The sequence below is a fragment of the Ascidiella aspersa genome, chromosome 1 (assembly GCF_963924565.1).
Source record: "Ascidiella aspersa chromosome 1, kaAscAspe10.2, whole genome shotgun sequence".
In the NCBI taxonomy this organism is placed as follows: Eukaryota; Metazoa; Chordata; class Ascidiacea; order Phlebobranchia; family Ascidiidae; genus Ascidiella; species Ascidiella aspersa.
In genome coordinates this window covers 23,314,075-23,331,478 of record NC_139447.1, presented here as the reverse complement: position 1 = coordinate 23,331,478, position 17,404 = coordinate 23,314,075, and the positions used below count along the sequence as shown (strand labels likewise).

At 36.5% G+C, this 17,404-nt stretch overlaps 1 protein-coding gene across 1 annotated transcript; it reads right to left on the bottom strand.

Annotated features, from left to right (window-relative positions):
* Nucleotides 1-1,560: 1,560 nt before the first annotated feature.
* Nucleotides 1,561-8,697, bottom strand: LOC146168350 (uncharacterized). The gene is made up of 14 exons (XM_083386256.1): nucleotides 8,684-8,697; nucleotides 8,297-8,384; nucleotides 8,070-8,164; nucleotides 7,680-7,801; nucleotides 7,128-7,415; nucleotides 6,569-6,856; nucleotides 5,779-5,989; nucleotides 5,542-5,645; nucleotides 4,622-4,761; nucleotides 4,268-4,433; nucleotides 3,907-4,046; nucleotides 3,667-3,835; nucleotides 3,007-3,146; nucleotides 1,561-1,731 (listed from the first exon to the last, which is right to left on the bottom strand). Exons 1-14 carry the CDS (start codon nucleotides 8,695-8,697, stop codon nucleotides 1,561-1,563), a joined length of 2,136 nt encoding a protein of 711 aa, XP_083242382.1.
* Nucleotides 8,698-17,404: the final 8,707 nt, after the last annotated feature.

Below are 17,404 nucleotides of genomic sequence, written 5' to 3'. Positions count from 1 at the left end.
GTGTTTTTGAATAAAGTTGTTTTACATCTTTTTCGAACTATTGGTTTCTTTTTGAGTTTTACCACAAAAAAGTGTAATTTTGAAAATGAAATACTCAAAAGAGTATTTACCCAACATGCTAAAAGTTTACACTGCAATGAATGAAATACACATACTTGAATAGGTTCTTAATTTTGGGTAGGTTTTTTGTTGGGTGTTTTTCTGCATGAATTCTTTCATCGTTAAACGTTTCTTTGCTACAAATAGTTAAAACAAAAGCATTGTAGGTCGTTATTGTTTAATTCGTATAGATAACATATCAAGGAGACAAGAGGCACATCGAAATATGAGAAGAATTTATCAATATTGTCCAATCATTGGTTTATTAGAACTATATGCTACTTTTAACGCACTGTCCAGCCTTTCTTAACCTAGGGTAAATTTCCTTGTTTTAGGGTAAAATCCAAGGTACTCAAGCTCTGAATTTTCTGGTTCCGTTTTATTCAACTTACCTATGGGAATCGGCTTCTCTGCATTGCTTACTATCAAATCTAAAGCACGAAACCGACTTAACATGTTAAATCTGATATTCGTTGTGCATTATGTACTACTTAACCAGGCATGAACATCTCGTTTCCAAAAAGCAACGGCGCCGTCGCACTGAATATAACTGATGTAATTTGTTCATTTTTTTAATAAATGAGCACCATTTTATATATTGGTGTAAATCTGATATTCATCTTTGTTAAAAGGGTAAAACATACAAAAAAGGTTAAGAACCCCTGCGCTCATTTAGAAAAACATACACACTATTATATGGTATGACAAGGATATACATATATATGAACAGAAATGTATCCAATGTAGTTAGAAAGCGACAATGTGCCTGAATCGCTATAGGTTATATACATATCGCTTAGCATAGCCCTAATTTGAAATTGTAGCCCAGCGTTCATAAAATTGCATTGCATCTTTTTTATGTTAGGGTTGGGGTTAGCGTTTGTGTCCGGATGGTTTCAGGTCGGGTAGGCCTACGCCTAAAATCATTAGAGTTTATGACGTAACTTTGTGACTTCCACGATAATTTGCATGCGCTTCGCTAAGAACATTATTCTACTCTAGCCCTGGGCAATCCATCATGAAATGGGGAAAATCCACCATGAATGGGGATAAATTACATTTTTTATTATAGATTCAATACAACACAAGACAAACTAGTATTCCAACGATATAACAAGTGCATTATAAAAACTTTCTGTAGAGTGATTCTATATGGCCGACATCTATTCAATTAGTTGGCAATTGTACCGAACTAGCAGGCGTGGCTACCAGATTTTGAATGCACATCACATCCAACTGAACAAAGATCAAAATGTATATTGGTTATTCGTCAAGTGCTTGTCATTATTTATTAATTCATTACAGCAGTTTATAAACTGTGTTGGAACAGATCCTGACTTATAAGCGATAAAACATTTTGATTTGTTAAGGGAACAATAAACGCTACTATTTACTTGAACAGTATTGCGAATAATAAAGGTAAGTGGCGTAAATAAAGAGTGAACATTATCGTCCAGTTGTTCAACATTCAGTATAACACGGCCTCTCATCTTTGGCGCGCCCCCAACAGCCGTTTATGCCTGGAGTGCCGTTCACGCATATCCTGCTTCTAGAGATCATGGAAGACCCACATCCTAAGCATGTTGAGAACGCGCTCCACTGTGTCCAACAAGCGCCACTTTGCTTGCAGTTCTGTTAAAATTGGTAATTAAATTGAAATATAGTTAATAAAGCCCCAGTGTTAAAATCGCAAGTATAAGAATACAGGATAACATGTTTATTTAATGAAATTTAGCCGAAATCTGTTATTAAACCTTGCAGGCTTACGTATCAGCAACCCAGTAACCCAACAGTCAGAAACCCTGCTTTACATTCAATACACATATACGACCGTATATTCTATATACGTACAGTCGTAGATGACGCATAGGCGCATTTACTCGGGAGCCAAAAGCGAAGATATACGTTTTACGGTTAAACGCAGAAGTCGCAAACTTGTTAACGTTTTCTAATCCACTATCTTATCATGCCTCAGTTAACTCTTACGATGACGTATTAGAGTACACTGAGGATTTTTAATGAAATTACAAAGACATAAATCTCTAAAATTACATTTTACTTTTTCTGTAATTATTGCATGAGTTTCAAGCATCACAGGTGACCCCGGGATTCTACTTTGGTATAAGAGTTTATTCCTATTTTCAGAAATTACGATTTTAATTGATTAAACGCAATTAAGATTTTGAAGTAATACCAGTAGTTTTTATTAAATTCTACAAAAATGCCGGTATGTAAAGCAATGTGTGAATCTCTTTTATGTGATTATTCCATCACATATCTTTATAAATAAAATTTTTATCATTTATAACCAAACTAACGCAATTTTAAGACTTTATTTCTATACATTTTGCACACGAGTCCGCTCGAATAGGTGTTTCGAAGATTAATGGTTCAATGACGCAACTTTCTAACGTGGTTCCTAACAATTCATATGACAAATTTAAACTGTTTTATAAGAATTAATAAATAAATTTAAACAACTCATTACATACTAGTTGTCAGTGTTTACATGTAGTTCACGAGATGTCCAAAACTCAAATTTGGGACGCACTTTTTTATTAAACATTTTTGAAAATATATTAAACAGTATACCGTGTAATAATTAGAAGGAACCGCGGCGGTACATCTAGCAAGGTCTCACCGTACCAGTATACCACGGCAAACCGGTTGCGCGAACTGATATGCGGTAGCCTATCATGTGGCCATTTTTTTTCTCGGTTCTAATTAAGCAGGCATATCCAACACAGTTTTTTTAACGTTGATAGTCTTAATTAGGTTATTGTTTTATATAAAAAAGCCTGGTTAAATACTGTATGAAATGCGGTTCGAAGTGAGAGTATGTCAGACTCAGCTTTTTCGAGTTAGTTTAAAATAAAAATCTGGTAAATTTTAATAATTGCAACTTACTCTTATTTCCTCATGGCTGCCTTTGCATGGCGGATGGCCACCCGTCATGCAATAGCGACGTCTTCGTTGTTTGGTTACCAGTCCGCATTGCAGTGGACAGTAGCCCCACTGTGACCACTGAGACCAACGCCCGGAGACAGCTTTAAACGTTAAACCGCAAAAATATGTTATATAGGCTTAAATATATTTGCCAAATTTAAAACCTACCTAATCGAAACGTTCGACTCTAGTATGAACAAGTTTGTAATATTATTAACATGTTGTGACTACATGTTTTGTAATAAATACAGTAGGCCTACTTAAGTTGATGATATTTGTGATGTTAATCAACTAATTATTGTTAGGTTAGAACAGTGGTTCTCAGCCTTTTATAGCTAGCGGCACCCCTCCTATATACCAAATAGATTGCGGCATCCGTACAATATTGTTCCGTAGGTAATTCACTAGTATGTCACAATAAACGGAACTGGAACAACACACATCAACTCTATACAACGTAGGAAGATATAATTGAATTTATTCCACTATAATCTTTACGAAAAAGTTCTAAGAGTTTAGTTCTAGAGATTCTCAAATATCTCTCGGTCACCTTGAGCATTAGAAATGGCACCCCAGGGTGCCGCGGCACCCCGGTTGAGAACCACTGGGTTAGAACATTACCTGTTTTACAAGGCTTTAAATCAGGGCAATCTCCAGTCTGACTCGATACTGGTTGGCAAGACGACGGTTTGCACTCTCTAGTCCTGGACCTGGTTAACTTTCCACATGTTGCTGAACAATGGGTCCATGCCTTCCATTCGCTACATTTTGGCACAGATACTTTGCATGGCTATAAAGTTTTATTTGCATGTTTGACGACGACCATAAATTAGAATTTAGTCGTACGCTGGTATAGGGTACCTCTGTTTCCTCAGTGTTTCCCAGACATGGTAAAACACCAGCTTGGCCGTATGTGCAGAACCTTGTCCTTCTTCTGTCCATTTGTTGGCCGCACTGGGAGCCGCACGATGACCACTGCGCCCATTCTGACCAACCATTGCCTGAATAACAAAATGTAAACGTCAAAACTAGGTATGCGACCAAGCAATACAATAACGAAAAAGCTAGGATATGGCGTATTGCTATTTTTACCCTAAAATGTACTTAAACTTCAGCTTGATATTTATCGATGTTGCCTAATGTATAAAATTGTAAAACAATATCACGACAATCCGAAAAAGTGCATGATGACCTCATATCACGCCTAATATGAAAATCTTACATGGCATAAGAGTACAGCTCCCCGTTTCTGTTTGCCTCATGTTCCTACACGCTGATTCATGCTGAAAGTTCTTCGTGCAGACCAGCCTTCTGGTACGTTGAATATTCCTACCACACGTGGCGCTGCAGGCTGACCATGGACCCCAACAAAGTCTCGGTTGGCAAAGCTTGATAAATATGCACGTTTATCAACTCACGCTTTGGAAAGAGGTATATACTTTATGAACAATTTTCAATTAAAGGCAAAGTAATTTGCATAAAACGTTCGCTACAATCTGGAATAGGCCTACGTATATGCAGGAATTTACACATTGTTGAACATCTGGTATACAACACGACTGGAAAGTTTGCTTACCCTTGTCTCCTCCAGTGGACCAGGACAAATTCCAATTCCCGCCTGGCCGTTAATGCATTGACGCCTTCTTAATTGGTATCCCGACTCTCCACATCTAGATGGACAGTTGCCCCAAGTATTCCAAGCAGACCACCCATTACCTGCATGGTAGTATGTTTTACGAAATGATGGAGGGTCCATAGCTGTGGCAACTGGTTTAGGAAGTTATTTTGTTTACGTATATAAAACAAAATGACCTCTTAATAAATTATATACGTACCGATAATGCTTTAAAAAATTTGAAAAGGCTTGGGGACATGCAACGGACATATTGAAACTAACTTTTAATTTGTTCAGAGTAAAAAAACACCCAAATTTTGACATCCAAACACACTTAAATATTATTACACCGAAAAGCCATCGCAGACTCGCCGAGTCTGTCGATCTATGATGCAAACAGAGCAAGCCAGAAAAACAACTGGCCTGCAGTGAGGTTCCGCCAATACTTGCACATTCTGTTAGTATAATCAACTTCACATTGGGGGATCATCAGTCCGTATCAATCAATGAAAGACACACACACATATGTGTTTAATAACAACTGTTATTATTTCGTATGGTTGTTTCTCGACTAGCTCCTCTCTGAGCCTGCATAGCTCAGTTGGTAGAGCGACGGTCCCGGCTTCGTGAGTTCGAACCTCACTGCAGGCCAGTTGTTTTTCCGGCTTGCTCTGCTTGCATCATAGATCGACAGATTCGGCGAGTCTGCGATGGCTTTTCGGTGTACTATTGATACGGAAGCCGTAATCGTTGGTCATAAAGCAGCTTCCGAGGGGCTAGATCACAGTTGTTATTAAACACATATGTGTATGTGTCTTTCATTAAATATTATTAGTTTGCCTATTTTGCACAAGTAATATTAATTACTCATTAAGACCTACTTGAAATGTTGTACACCTCCTCGTTGCACACTTGTATAGCTGCTTGAATGGGGGAGTCGGTACGCACCATTTGTTCAAGTCGAACCTGCCACTGTTGGTCAGGGCTGAACAAAGACAGTAAAGAAAGTTGGTTAAAATTAAATTATATTGATCAAATAAATATAGGGCATTTTTACAAGCTACTTAATAAATTGATGACAAAATTAAAAAAAAGCGTTAAATAACGCCCTTATTTACCTTCCCTCAGAGAGCAAGTGAAATCTGACCAATTGAATAACAGATTGCATATTAAGTGGAGGTCTGTTGGTGGGCAAATCAACCAGATTTGTGAAGCAGTTTGTGTAACTGGCAGTTCCTGTTCCATTGGATAAAGGTGGCATTGCAGAAGCAGATCGTTTGACTGGCCCTTTGTTTGGCAGCGGGGAGTAAGAAGCAAACGGACGTACAACTGCAAAGTTTAGTTTAAATGTGAAAATCGGTTCAGAGTGGAAAATCGGCAGACTTAATTATTTTATTTGCCGAGGTAAACTTTTAAAATATTTAAAAAAATATATTTTAACATGGCTAAATAAAAGGAATTATTACATACATTTATCAGAAAGCCTATTAATCTATTGATATGCTTGTAAATTTCACCTCACTTTATCCTTTTTTTAAATGACCGCGGAAGATTTTAAATATTTGACAATAATTAAGTCTGACCACCAGATTAAAGGATGTTTCTATGGCCTTGAGGCGCTTATGCACTATACCACTCTTTTTAACTGCGAATAACAAGTAAGATCGCTAGTCTGAATTATTTATAAATTATGACTTGTAGGATATTTTAGTGGACAAATCACATTTCCAGGCCGAACTTGTCAACTATCCTCAGGCTACGATACTCAGTTTACATTCTTTTCTATTAATACAGTAGAGGCCTAGATTGACGTAAGCACAAAATAAGCAACATGTCTCAAAATAGCTGGTTTGCTAACCATATTACGTAAACGGTTGCATGTCAAACGATATTAATTGCTTTGCGTACCCTTCGGACAGCAGAACCTGACTTCATAGTCTTGACATAGACGTCCATCCAATTGCTTGTGGTTTTGACAATAGAAACCGTGTGAAAGGTCAGCGGAAACATTTTGACCGGCTGAGAGATAATCAGCTTCGTTGTTGGCAATCCTTACTTCCATAGCTGACGGAAAGGGACACATTTTCTTGTCCCTGCTTCTAATATAGTGTATCTGCTCAAAGTCGCCATTTCCGCCAGGTTTGTCAAGGTTGTAAAACTTCGTCCAGTCCCCATCTTGGCATTTCGATGCTGGATCTTATCAAAATTTTTAAGCAACTTTAATATATAAGGTAAAAAGCATTGCAAAATATTGAAATAGGATATTGTTTAAAGGACTTTATTAACCAACAGACAAACTATCTGCTGTAAATCGCAGAATCGAACGGCGCAAATCAGTTACACGTCGATTTAGGCTTACTTTTTATTTCACGTCGATTTTTATTTTTTACCTGTCGATTGAAGCTTACTGCTTGTTTACAAAAAAATGAAAATAAATTATCAAAATAAACAGCAGCAAGGAGCCTACCGAACGGACAGCAGTACCGCACCATGTAGTCGTCGCACAATGCTCGTTGTTGGTTGTTGATGCAGATGAGTCCCAGATTAACGCTGCTGTCTATGGATTGACCTGTCTCGCTGGGTGTTTTGCCGCTTGTTAGGCTTCTGGCCTCCAGTCCGTTTGGGTACTGGCAGATTTTCTTCGGATATAATTGTCGCACATAATTTAGTTGCTCGTGGTCGCCACTTCCACTTCCTGGACTGTCGACGTTGAAAAAAGGAGTCCAACCGTCCCGAGTGCAATTGTGATCACCGACTGTGAAAAATTGCACACGAACACAATTTAAATACAACTTCCGTTATTTTTAAACCGTGGCAGGTTCGACTTGAACAAAACCTTAGTGGGTCATAGGACATCAATTTGATATTCATTAACTGCTATATCAGAAAGAATCGCTCTAAACATTTCACGAATATTACAAATTTGATTTGAAAACGAAAGAAACTACATTTAACAGGTTATTGTTTAAGAAGTATTTGGCGCAATCGGTGAAGCTTACAATAAATAAATCACACCAACCTGTAGCTAACATGTATTCGTCGATGCAGTCTTTGGTTGGTTTGAAAAGAAATGAACTCGACTTTACAAACGAATTTAAAGCCTTTTTCCAACAAACGTTGGTATCGTTTCCATTAGAATTTCTACAATTAAATAAAACGAAATGTTATTGGTAGTTACCTACAAAAGCAAAGCACTATGTAAACATATTGAAAATATGATTTCGCCATAGAAATTAAAAACACACCCGTGTAGTGATTACTGGTGTTAATCTATTTTTTATGTATGAGAAGGTCCAAGGGCTGCTAAATATTTCAACAATTGTTTTTGGTAATGATGTAAAAACAAACCCAACCCTAAAGAATTTCGGAAATTAAACTACAGTTATATAGTAGGGCCCTTTGTGCTTACGAACAAAGCTCGAGATCGTTTTTTTCAAACCACTTGGAATCAAGAACGGAAAAATCAACGACCGATTCCATAGACTGAATAACGTCGCTTCCAATCTACGAATACAAACAATCTTTTACACATAACCATCAAATTAGTTTTGGAATTAAGAGGGTTGACTTGCCATAAAAATCCATTTTAACATATCGAGTTGTAAGTCGCGTACTTGAATAAGGGAAAATATTTACCTTTTTTTCGACACATCCGGTCATAAAGTTTCTCATATAATTTGTTTCATTGACGAAGTCTGGATTATCGTTTGAGCGCTTGTGACGCCTGCGCGATTTTTGATGACAAGCTGTTAGAAAACAACAATTTTTTAATCAATAAATACGCAATGGTTTGCAGGCTTAAGAAAATATTTAATCTGTAAATAAATATTTTACTTAACACGAAGTTTGTATCTGTAATTGTCCGAAACACTTTATGTTTAAGACATTTGCCTTTCAACCGATGGTGTCATGTTTTTAATACAACATTATACAGCAGTTATTTTAAGAAACATACATAAAGCAAACAAATGCATACCTGTTGCGCACTGCAATAGTATTACCGTTAGCAAAAGTACGGCGAACCTGACAGCAAACATGTTTTCTTATTTTAAATAAACACGCTTGGCGTACAACAAACCACGTCGGAAAATTATTGTAAACTAAAGTTGGACTCGTGTGTTCGCTCTTAAATAGAAAGTTGTTTCAAAACTTGCCGCAAGCCAAACATGCTTGTCAAAACTAAGTATACTATTTCTCATCGCGAGTGCCACAGCAATCGAAAATTGGTCATCGAAACTCTTGTAAAATCGAAAGTAAAGCTTACTCCTAATCCCGCAGTTGTGGGAATTTTCGCCATCTGATTTTACCAATTAAAGCAGTTTACCTTTATCTGTTTAATACTTTTGGTAATATTTCCGGAAATTATGGTTTGTTTCATTTAATACTATGTGAAGTTCAACAATGTTAATTTATGATACCGACCCGTAATTTGTTTGTAGTGCTGATTTAAACATCTTGAACTGGATTTCCCGCCGGTTTCGGTGATCTTTTACTCTAGAAAATACTATATCAACTTCGTTGTTATAGCTTGTTTAAACATATACATTTTTGGTATTTTCGTTTAATTTTTTGGTCAAAAGTATCGCGATTAACGAAATGTAATACAATACTTTCCCTTCCGTAACATTTCAGGGCAATGAAAATGTTTTAATTATAGCGTTAATTTGATTCCGAAAATTTCAAAAAAGTTTTAGTTTGTAAAGTGATATTTAAATATCTTAATTTTGAAATATCTTGCGTTAGATACAATTATAACGCGTAGTTTTGTTGAGTTACAAACATGTTGTTGTCATTTTTTTACTTTGCAAGTAGTCCATTTATTCCGTGTCGGTCTGTGCTGTTAGACTACAATTTTAAAGACAAAGTTTAAATGCTTTTTTTACATGAGTTTTACACAAATTAAAGGCTATGATTGTTTGATAATTTTGCCACGTCGGCGCTTTGATCAACACGTTCACAATAGTACAACGATTGAAACGTGCATGACGTCAAAAAAGTCTGCCTTAGGCGAAATTCTGGAAATGAAAGCTAAACTTAACAAGATGCTGCTTGGAACCATATTTTCGAACGGATAATATTAAAAAGAATTTTCACAGAAGCTTTAGTGCAATGGAAACAATGTGGCTGTTTGGCAGGCATTTCCTTTTTAGGGTTTGTATTTATTTGTAAATTATTGCTCTGTGCTGTAAGCCGTTCGTAGTAATATTTTCCATTTGTCTTCTAATTTTGCAGCCAAAATCGAATCATTTCTTAAATGTGTATGTTTGTCAGTGACCATATTTATATTAAAGGCTTTACAAATATATGTTTATCCACCAAAGATGACAATGCAAAATGCCATGAATAAAATTCAAAGTGTGACGTTAGCCCGACTGATTGCGTAAGTTTCTACATTCACGATTTCCGCAACTTAAAAGACAATTTCCGCCGGGCATCAGTGACGTAACGCAATTGATCTAAAAGTCTGAACGTAAGTCTATTTCCATTATGCTAAAATCGCGTAACTCAGTCAACAAAAATGTATAAGATTTATTCTCACGATGCATATTTAATTACAGGAAATAAATTAGTGGTAAACAGCAACGTTGAAATGACAAACAGCAACGTTGAAATCACAAACAGCAACGTTTTTATTTATATATTTTGAAGTACGTTTAAAAAACGAAAGTTCGTTATATAATTTTTTGCTTTTGAACAGCAGTAAATATATACAGACAGGCATTAGGCGTTGAGAGCAAAGGTTATTTCACATCTAAGCTTCATTCCATTATTCAGCGTTGAAACAAATGCGAATTGTGAATTGCTCATGTTCTGTTTGAGGTTTTTTCCTGGTCGTTTCGAGGAAGGTCGACACAGCGCCGGGTGCATAACTGCCGAGAAGATTTTCATTTGGATAATAAAACATATAAGTGTGTTTATCATTTTAAGTTACAACTCCGATTTTATTTTATTCTTAATATTAGTTTTCCATATAGTGTCAAAATGCGAAAATTGTGTGTTCATAAAATATACCTCACAAGTGGCCTATATGATTTAGGTACAGTTGGGCGATTACTTTTTTATACTTAAATACCTAATAAAAAGATACGTTTAAATTTTTTTCGCTCGAAGAAAAATTGTTGTGCTTACATATTTGAACATGGCTAAAATTGTGTTTATATATTTTACCTTGACTATAATTTGGGACCATAGCCTGCTGGCCATGATCAACAATGAGACAAAATAATGAATCTTAGCCACAGCTTTTTTAACATTTATAGTACAACGAATGTACCCGAAGGTTATTATACAGCCACAAAATATACATGAATGGATCAAATAATAAAAAGAGCCCCTGGCCTACTAAAAATGGCTCAGCGGCCAACATTTTTCCGACCACTGCTCTAACAACACATGTTTTAAGGATATATCTGTTTATAATGCGATATACACCACCAATGCAAGTTCAACATACCTTGAGTTCTACTGTTGGCCCCGAACACCATTGACTTCCAACTAGATTGGATTTCATACAAATTCGCTTCCTTCGTTGCTGACCATTTGTTCCGCAAGATGACGCTAGGCACCTACTCCAGGATAACCACTTGCTCCAACCGCCTCGATTGGCGCCTGGAAGAATTAAATTAACGCTATGTAAAATTCAGAAGGGGAGACAATGTTTGCACAACAATGCCAAAAATCTTAAAGAAAGCCTTTGAATCGGTGATTCTAAACTGGAGTGCCGTTTCTAATACCTAAGATAGCAAGAGATGTTTTCGATTTTAAGAAATACTTGGAAAACACTGCACTAATATCAACTAACAAATTAGGGTTTTGATTAGGGTTTAGGATTTTTATTGCTCATAGGACAATTAGAGACTTAATATACCAACGAATAAACTGACACAACTTACACAGGACAGACTTGCATTGTTGCCTCTGGAAAGGAGGAAATCTACAAACTGGATCAATAACATTTCTCTCCGAGCACACCTTTCTACGTATACGAAAAGATCTGCTGCAAAGACCGAAACACGAAGACCACTTTCCCCAGCCTGTTGGACAGTAAGTCGGCTGACATTCCTATAACAAAATATTTGTTCACAGTAAGATAAATGTTGAAGCTTGAACAAACGCCGACATGTTCGATACACTACAATATTTCAGGACAAAAATCTTACTCTTATTTCATTAATGGGTCCAATACAAGTTGGTATGTTTGGGGCTCCAGCTAAGCAAGGCCTTCGTCGAAGTTGGGTGCCTTTTTTGCCACATAAGGCCGGACAATGGCCCCATTGCGACCACTCACCCCAACTTTGTGTAACTGAAATAACTTCAAGTACAAGTATTGGTCCAAGCATGGTGTTACACTTTAAAAAGCCATCGCAAAAAGCGGTTTTAATACTGTTGCAAATGTAATTCATTGGATATACACAATAGAATAGTATAAATACATACTGGGGTTTATAATTCTAATTTAGAAATTATGGGATATGATTTTAACTTAATTAAACGTTCATTATTATACTTTCCACATTGCGTGCTCAGAAACTTTTATCACACTACACGAAAATCATTACTTCGACAAAACCTTCCTGTTTGTATTTATATTTACTCTTACCTGGCATATTCAATTGTTGCATGCATATCATTATTGGCATATACACTATGGATTGTGGTTTAGTAATGGCTTGCAGACGAAGGTACCACGAAAACTCAATGTCGTTGTTATGAGAGACGGAGCATGGAACAATACTGTCGTCGTCACTGAACAAAACAGTTTATGAAAATGTGTCAATATTTTTACCAGTTTGACGCGTTCGCTACTGTTATAAACTATCCCACCATGGGTCTTGTTTTGGGGTCTTGTAATAAAAAAATCTAATAAAATTAATACCCAAAATATTTTGTGAAAGTGGTTTAGTCAAAAACAGATTTAGGTTGTTATATATTCGTTTTAACCTATCTAAAACGTTTTTTTGTCTAATATATTAAAGTGTTTTTTACGCAACAGTAGCCGATGTCGTATTAAATATGTAATACCAGTAAATAACGTCGTTTTTAATGAACTGAACAACGTAATTAAGATGAACAGGTCTGCGTTCTGAGAAAGTCGGAATGACATGATTCAAACATTTGGTATAATCATCATCAATGACTTCTGAAGTTGAAATGGTTTCCGTCGATAAATACTTATTTGTTCTTCTTGAATCTCTTGTAGTGCGCTCGTATTTGTACCAAAGACTTCGTTCAGTTTTTACTGAAACAAAATACATTAAGTCATGGAAATTGCAAGTGATAAAAGTATGCATGGGGTCTACACAGTGGTGAAAGTAAGTCAAAAATGTTAGGAACGTTGTTCCGGTAAAAAGAGTATTGCTGCCGGGACGCAGTTCCGCTGAAATGATTTTACGTTGTACAGGTAAATTTTTTTTCACCAGCAGGCCATTCCATCACATCTTCTTAAATGTATTTAAATTAAGGTTTCAATTGTATATTTCTGCACTACGTCAAATAATACCTTTAGATTTCTCAACATAACTCGTTTTGAACGTCCTGTTATGACGTAACCGTGACGTTATCTCTGAAAATTATCGTGCCTTCCATTAACGAACATAACACGGACATCCTGTAAGTGCTGTTATTTTGGATGTACAGTTTTAAATTAAAAAACTGAGGTTGAACTCATTCACAGGTGCAACATTTTAATTGTTGCAGAGTGGCTTATCGTTACCTGACGGACAGCAGAATCGAACTTGATAGTCAAGGCATTTCTCGTTGTGCGGTTGGTCGCTGTGAAGGCAAGAAAGACCAAATTCAAGGTCAAGTTTCAATGTTTGTCCAGTGTAACGGTAATCTCTTCCATCACTAGATCTGGCTTCCACAGCGCTCGGATAAGCACAAATTTCGGTGTGATTTTTGCGCAGTTCTGACAAAGTCTCGAATTCACCGAGCTTGTTTGGTTTTCCCTGGTTGTAGTATTCCGTCCAATCTGCCTTATGGCACGCGGATGCAATGTCTGTACCAAATTATGATATGGGCTTCAAAAGCAGTTTTTCAACTCGGTTATTAAAATTCAAATTATAATCACAACTTTCCCAAGTTCCTAGATTTGACCTACTGCAGGGTGGCGGGAGGCAGTCAGTGGCAGGCGTATTTTAAATGATAATGGTCGTTGAAAAATATTAAACAACTCTAAATTAAAAAATGAAATATTAAACAACCACAAATCAGAGTTACATTTTATTTCCTGACAAATGTCCTATTTAGCAACTGACTATACATTGTGTGGGGTAATCACAAAGGTTTGTCATTGTTTTCCGGGCAGTCGTAAAATATCAGCAATTACTACACCAAGGCAATGAGGCGATATTTTGCAATTTCCTTTGGTAGTTGGTCTTATCTTGGAAGTTGAATCAAAGTCTGGCGCACTGTTATCGAGCCTAATATCGATATAAATTGTCTTACCTAAAGGACAGCAATATCGAACCATGTAATCCATGCAGTCTGAATTGGTCTGTTTGCTGTTTTCGCATACCATCCCCGTTTCGACGCTCATATTTAGAACTTGAATCGTTCCGCTTTTTCCAGGGATCGACCCCACGGGCTTAGCGTCAACGGCGACCGGATTATCGCAAACACGGCCAGGAAACTCTTGACGCGTGGTGCTGAGCGATTCGTTGTCGCCAAGGTTATTCGGACTATCTCGATTGAAAAAAGGAGTCCAGCCACGGGTTGTGCAGTCAACGTCAATCGAAGTATCACTTGCAGCTATAAATTAAATGCATGTTTTAACGAAAATAAAACTTTTAAGACAATTCACCAGTGAAGAAAGTAAGCCTAAACGGCGTTCCGGAAAATAATTGCTGCCGTCGTCGTTCCAGTAAGAAGGTTTTTGCAGGTTCGCCAAACCGCTAAAAATGTTCTTTTTTACCGGCCTTGACCCATTTCACCATGCCAACCCGTAATCTCTTTGGGTGTATTTAAACTAAGATTTGAGTTGCATACATTTGCTCGACAAGAACTGATAACCTCTTGCAAGGTTCCTAAGATCACTTGTTTTAGACGTAACTTTACGTCGTCTCTTAGACGTCATGTTATGGCGTAACTTTAACATTTTCCTACCTTTCGGTAAGACGTTTTTAGTCGTTTCGGTAAAAAAATTATTGTACATCCACCTCTGTTTTTGACTATATATTGTGGAACACAATACAGAGTAAGTTACTATGACAATGCAAATCAATAAACTCTACTGGAGCAAGTTACACTTTTTATTTCCTCCTTTATGGGCATATATAGCTATTGAATTTTGCTCGTTGCTGACAGGAATAAAGCTTTAAGCGTTAAAAGATTAACAAGGCAAAAATAGTTGCAGAGAAAATTTGTTTATCACTTACTGTTATCGCCAAGTTTGTTGTATTCTAAAACACATTCCAAAGTAGACTGATATGCAAATGACTTGGAGCTCACAAAAGCACTCACTGCATCGCTCCAACATTTAAAGTTATCCAACCCGCTGTCATCTCTGCAATACAATATAAATTCTAATTAAGTCCTGACAACAAAACAGGAGTTCTAAAATGTGACATTTTATTTTGTAACCTTATTGACTTGTGCTTTGGCACAAGAAATAATGGGTATAATTCTTTATTTAAAACATGTAAATATAACTAAGCTCAGTTAAATCAGTTAATTGAGGGACGCTTTGAGTTTATCACGGAAAAAGTATGGATATCTGATAACTTTGCTTCATTAAATAGCAATTAAAGTGCATGAATTTATCACGAAAATTATTCTGCTGTAGTAATAAAATTGCATAAAATAATTATGATTTTTCAATATGTCGCAAGTTAGTTTCATATTTTCAGTAGCCGAACTCTGTTGTATAGGGCTATGAGAAATCCTTATTCCTGCTACGGGTAACAAATAGAGCATCAAGATACTAACTTTATTATTGATAAAACAAATTTATTAAAAATAAGTTGCACCACAACTTACACACAAGCTTGTGAAAACTTTTGGAACCACGTTGTGTCAAGAATTGAAAAGTCAACCACAGATTGCCAATATTCCAGCTGATCATTCGTCTGAAAATTTATTCGAAACAAAGGTTAGCACGTGATTATATTACGGAATTAGCACCGTAATTGATTGGGCGTACGGTTTAACCAATGTTAAACTTACTTTTCGGAACAAGCAAGTGGAAAAGAATTCCCTAATGTGAAGAGTTCTGGCAAAATCGCCTGCCTGGTCATTTATTTCTGCATTCCGTTTTCCCAGCCAAATATGTCGGGCAAAATGGCAACCTTGAAATGCACAGTATTTATTTAAACAACAACAAAATATCAAATTGCAAGCTTTATATTTTTATATAGAAGTTAAAACTACTCAGTGTCATTTTCTGTTTGAAAAGTTGTTTTGCAATTTTTTATTAGACGTACACACTCGGTATTATTCCCTAGAACTAATGAAATGGCCTAATGGATTGGTGCTAAGTGATTAGGCGTTATCGTTCATGTTGCTATGACGCAACACCAGGGTTTAGCGTTTTCAAGATAACGACATCAATGTACAGTTAACATTTGAATTGCAATGGGTCTACCAGATGTACATACTTGAATAAACTTAAAAAAAATAATAATTTAAATACGACACCTAGATACTGTGCTTCTTTGCCATGCCATTCGGAGAACCTCTTGAAGTCTTATGGGTGGGATTTTCGATTAGGCCTTCGAAACGGTTTACCAAAATACTTCAAACTTACCTTTCGCTTGGCGCAAAACGCTCATCACGCAAAAACATCGAAGCAAAGCGACGTAGTATCGGTTTCTCGGAATTGGGGTTCTTTCCATGATGCAGCCCGATGCAATTTCGATAAAAACAAAATCGAAATAGTTCAAACAGCTTATCCAGTATCATTTTTTTGTCGAGTGGTACAAATGTGAAAATTGCCTCCCTCGCCTTTGGCGCTTTTCGCAAAGGGTGTATTATCTTAAACAAAATCGTATTTACGAGCATTTATTGACTGATGTGATCTTTTCTGGCGCTTCTGTCGCATAAAATTATTTCCTGTCGTAAACGTTCGCATGCATGCAACGGTGATAATTATGAAAATACAAAGTAGTAACGCACAAGTTACCTTTGGAACAAATCACTCCTAGAAAAAAAGGTAGGGTATCATTACACGACAGTTAAAAGGGTGCGTGCGGCACAACTCTTAATGAAAATGGAGCGCCATAAATTTTACCGTTTATCCACTTTATAGGTTAAAAAAAATGTAATTCGAATAAGGCTGTTATCCTCTCGATTTTTAGTGATCGTAAAAAAACAAAAAACGTTTCCGTTAAGTGCAAAACAATGGCATTTGTTTAGCTTTTAAAACTTTCATGTAAGGGTGCCTTGGTATCCACGGCGTCTTTGCGCTAAAAATATTAAACCAAATGGCAAATGAGTAGTATACAATAGCTTTCTGTCTTAAAATTTTAATAAGACAAACTTACGATTTATTTCGTCCCCCCGAGATTTTACGTATGTGCTTATAATGGCATCTTTATCTAAATTCAAAATGTTGTCAAACACGCATTTTTATTCGCTGTTTCGCGCACCATTTAACCAAGGTCTTTTTTGAAGTTCTTTTTCTCGACAGACATACAACTTTATGCGTGTAAAACAAACAATTTTATCCGACAATATATACATCGCAATGAGGTCGTGACTATTATTAGAAAATTGTTGTACGTCTATTCATCTAAACGTGTGTTTCCA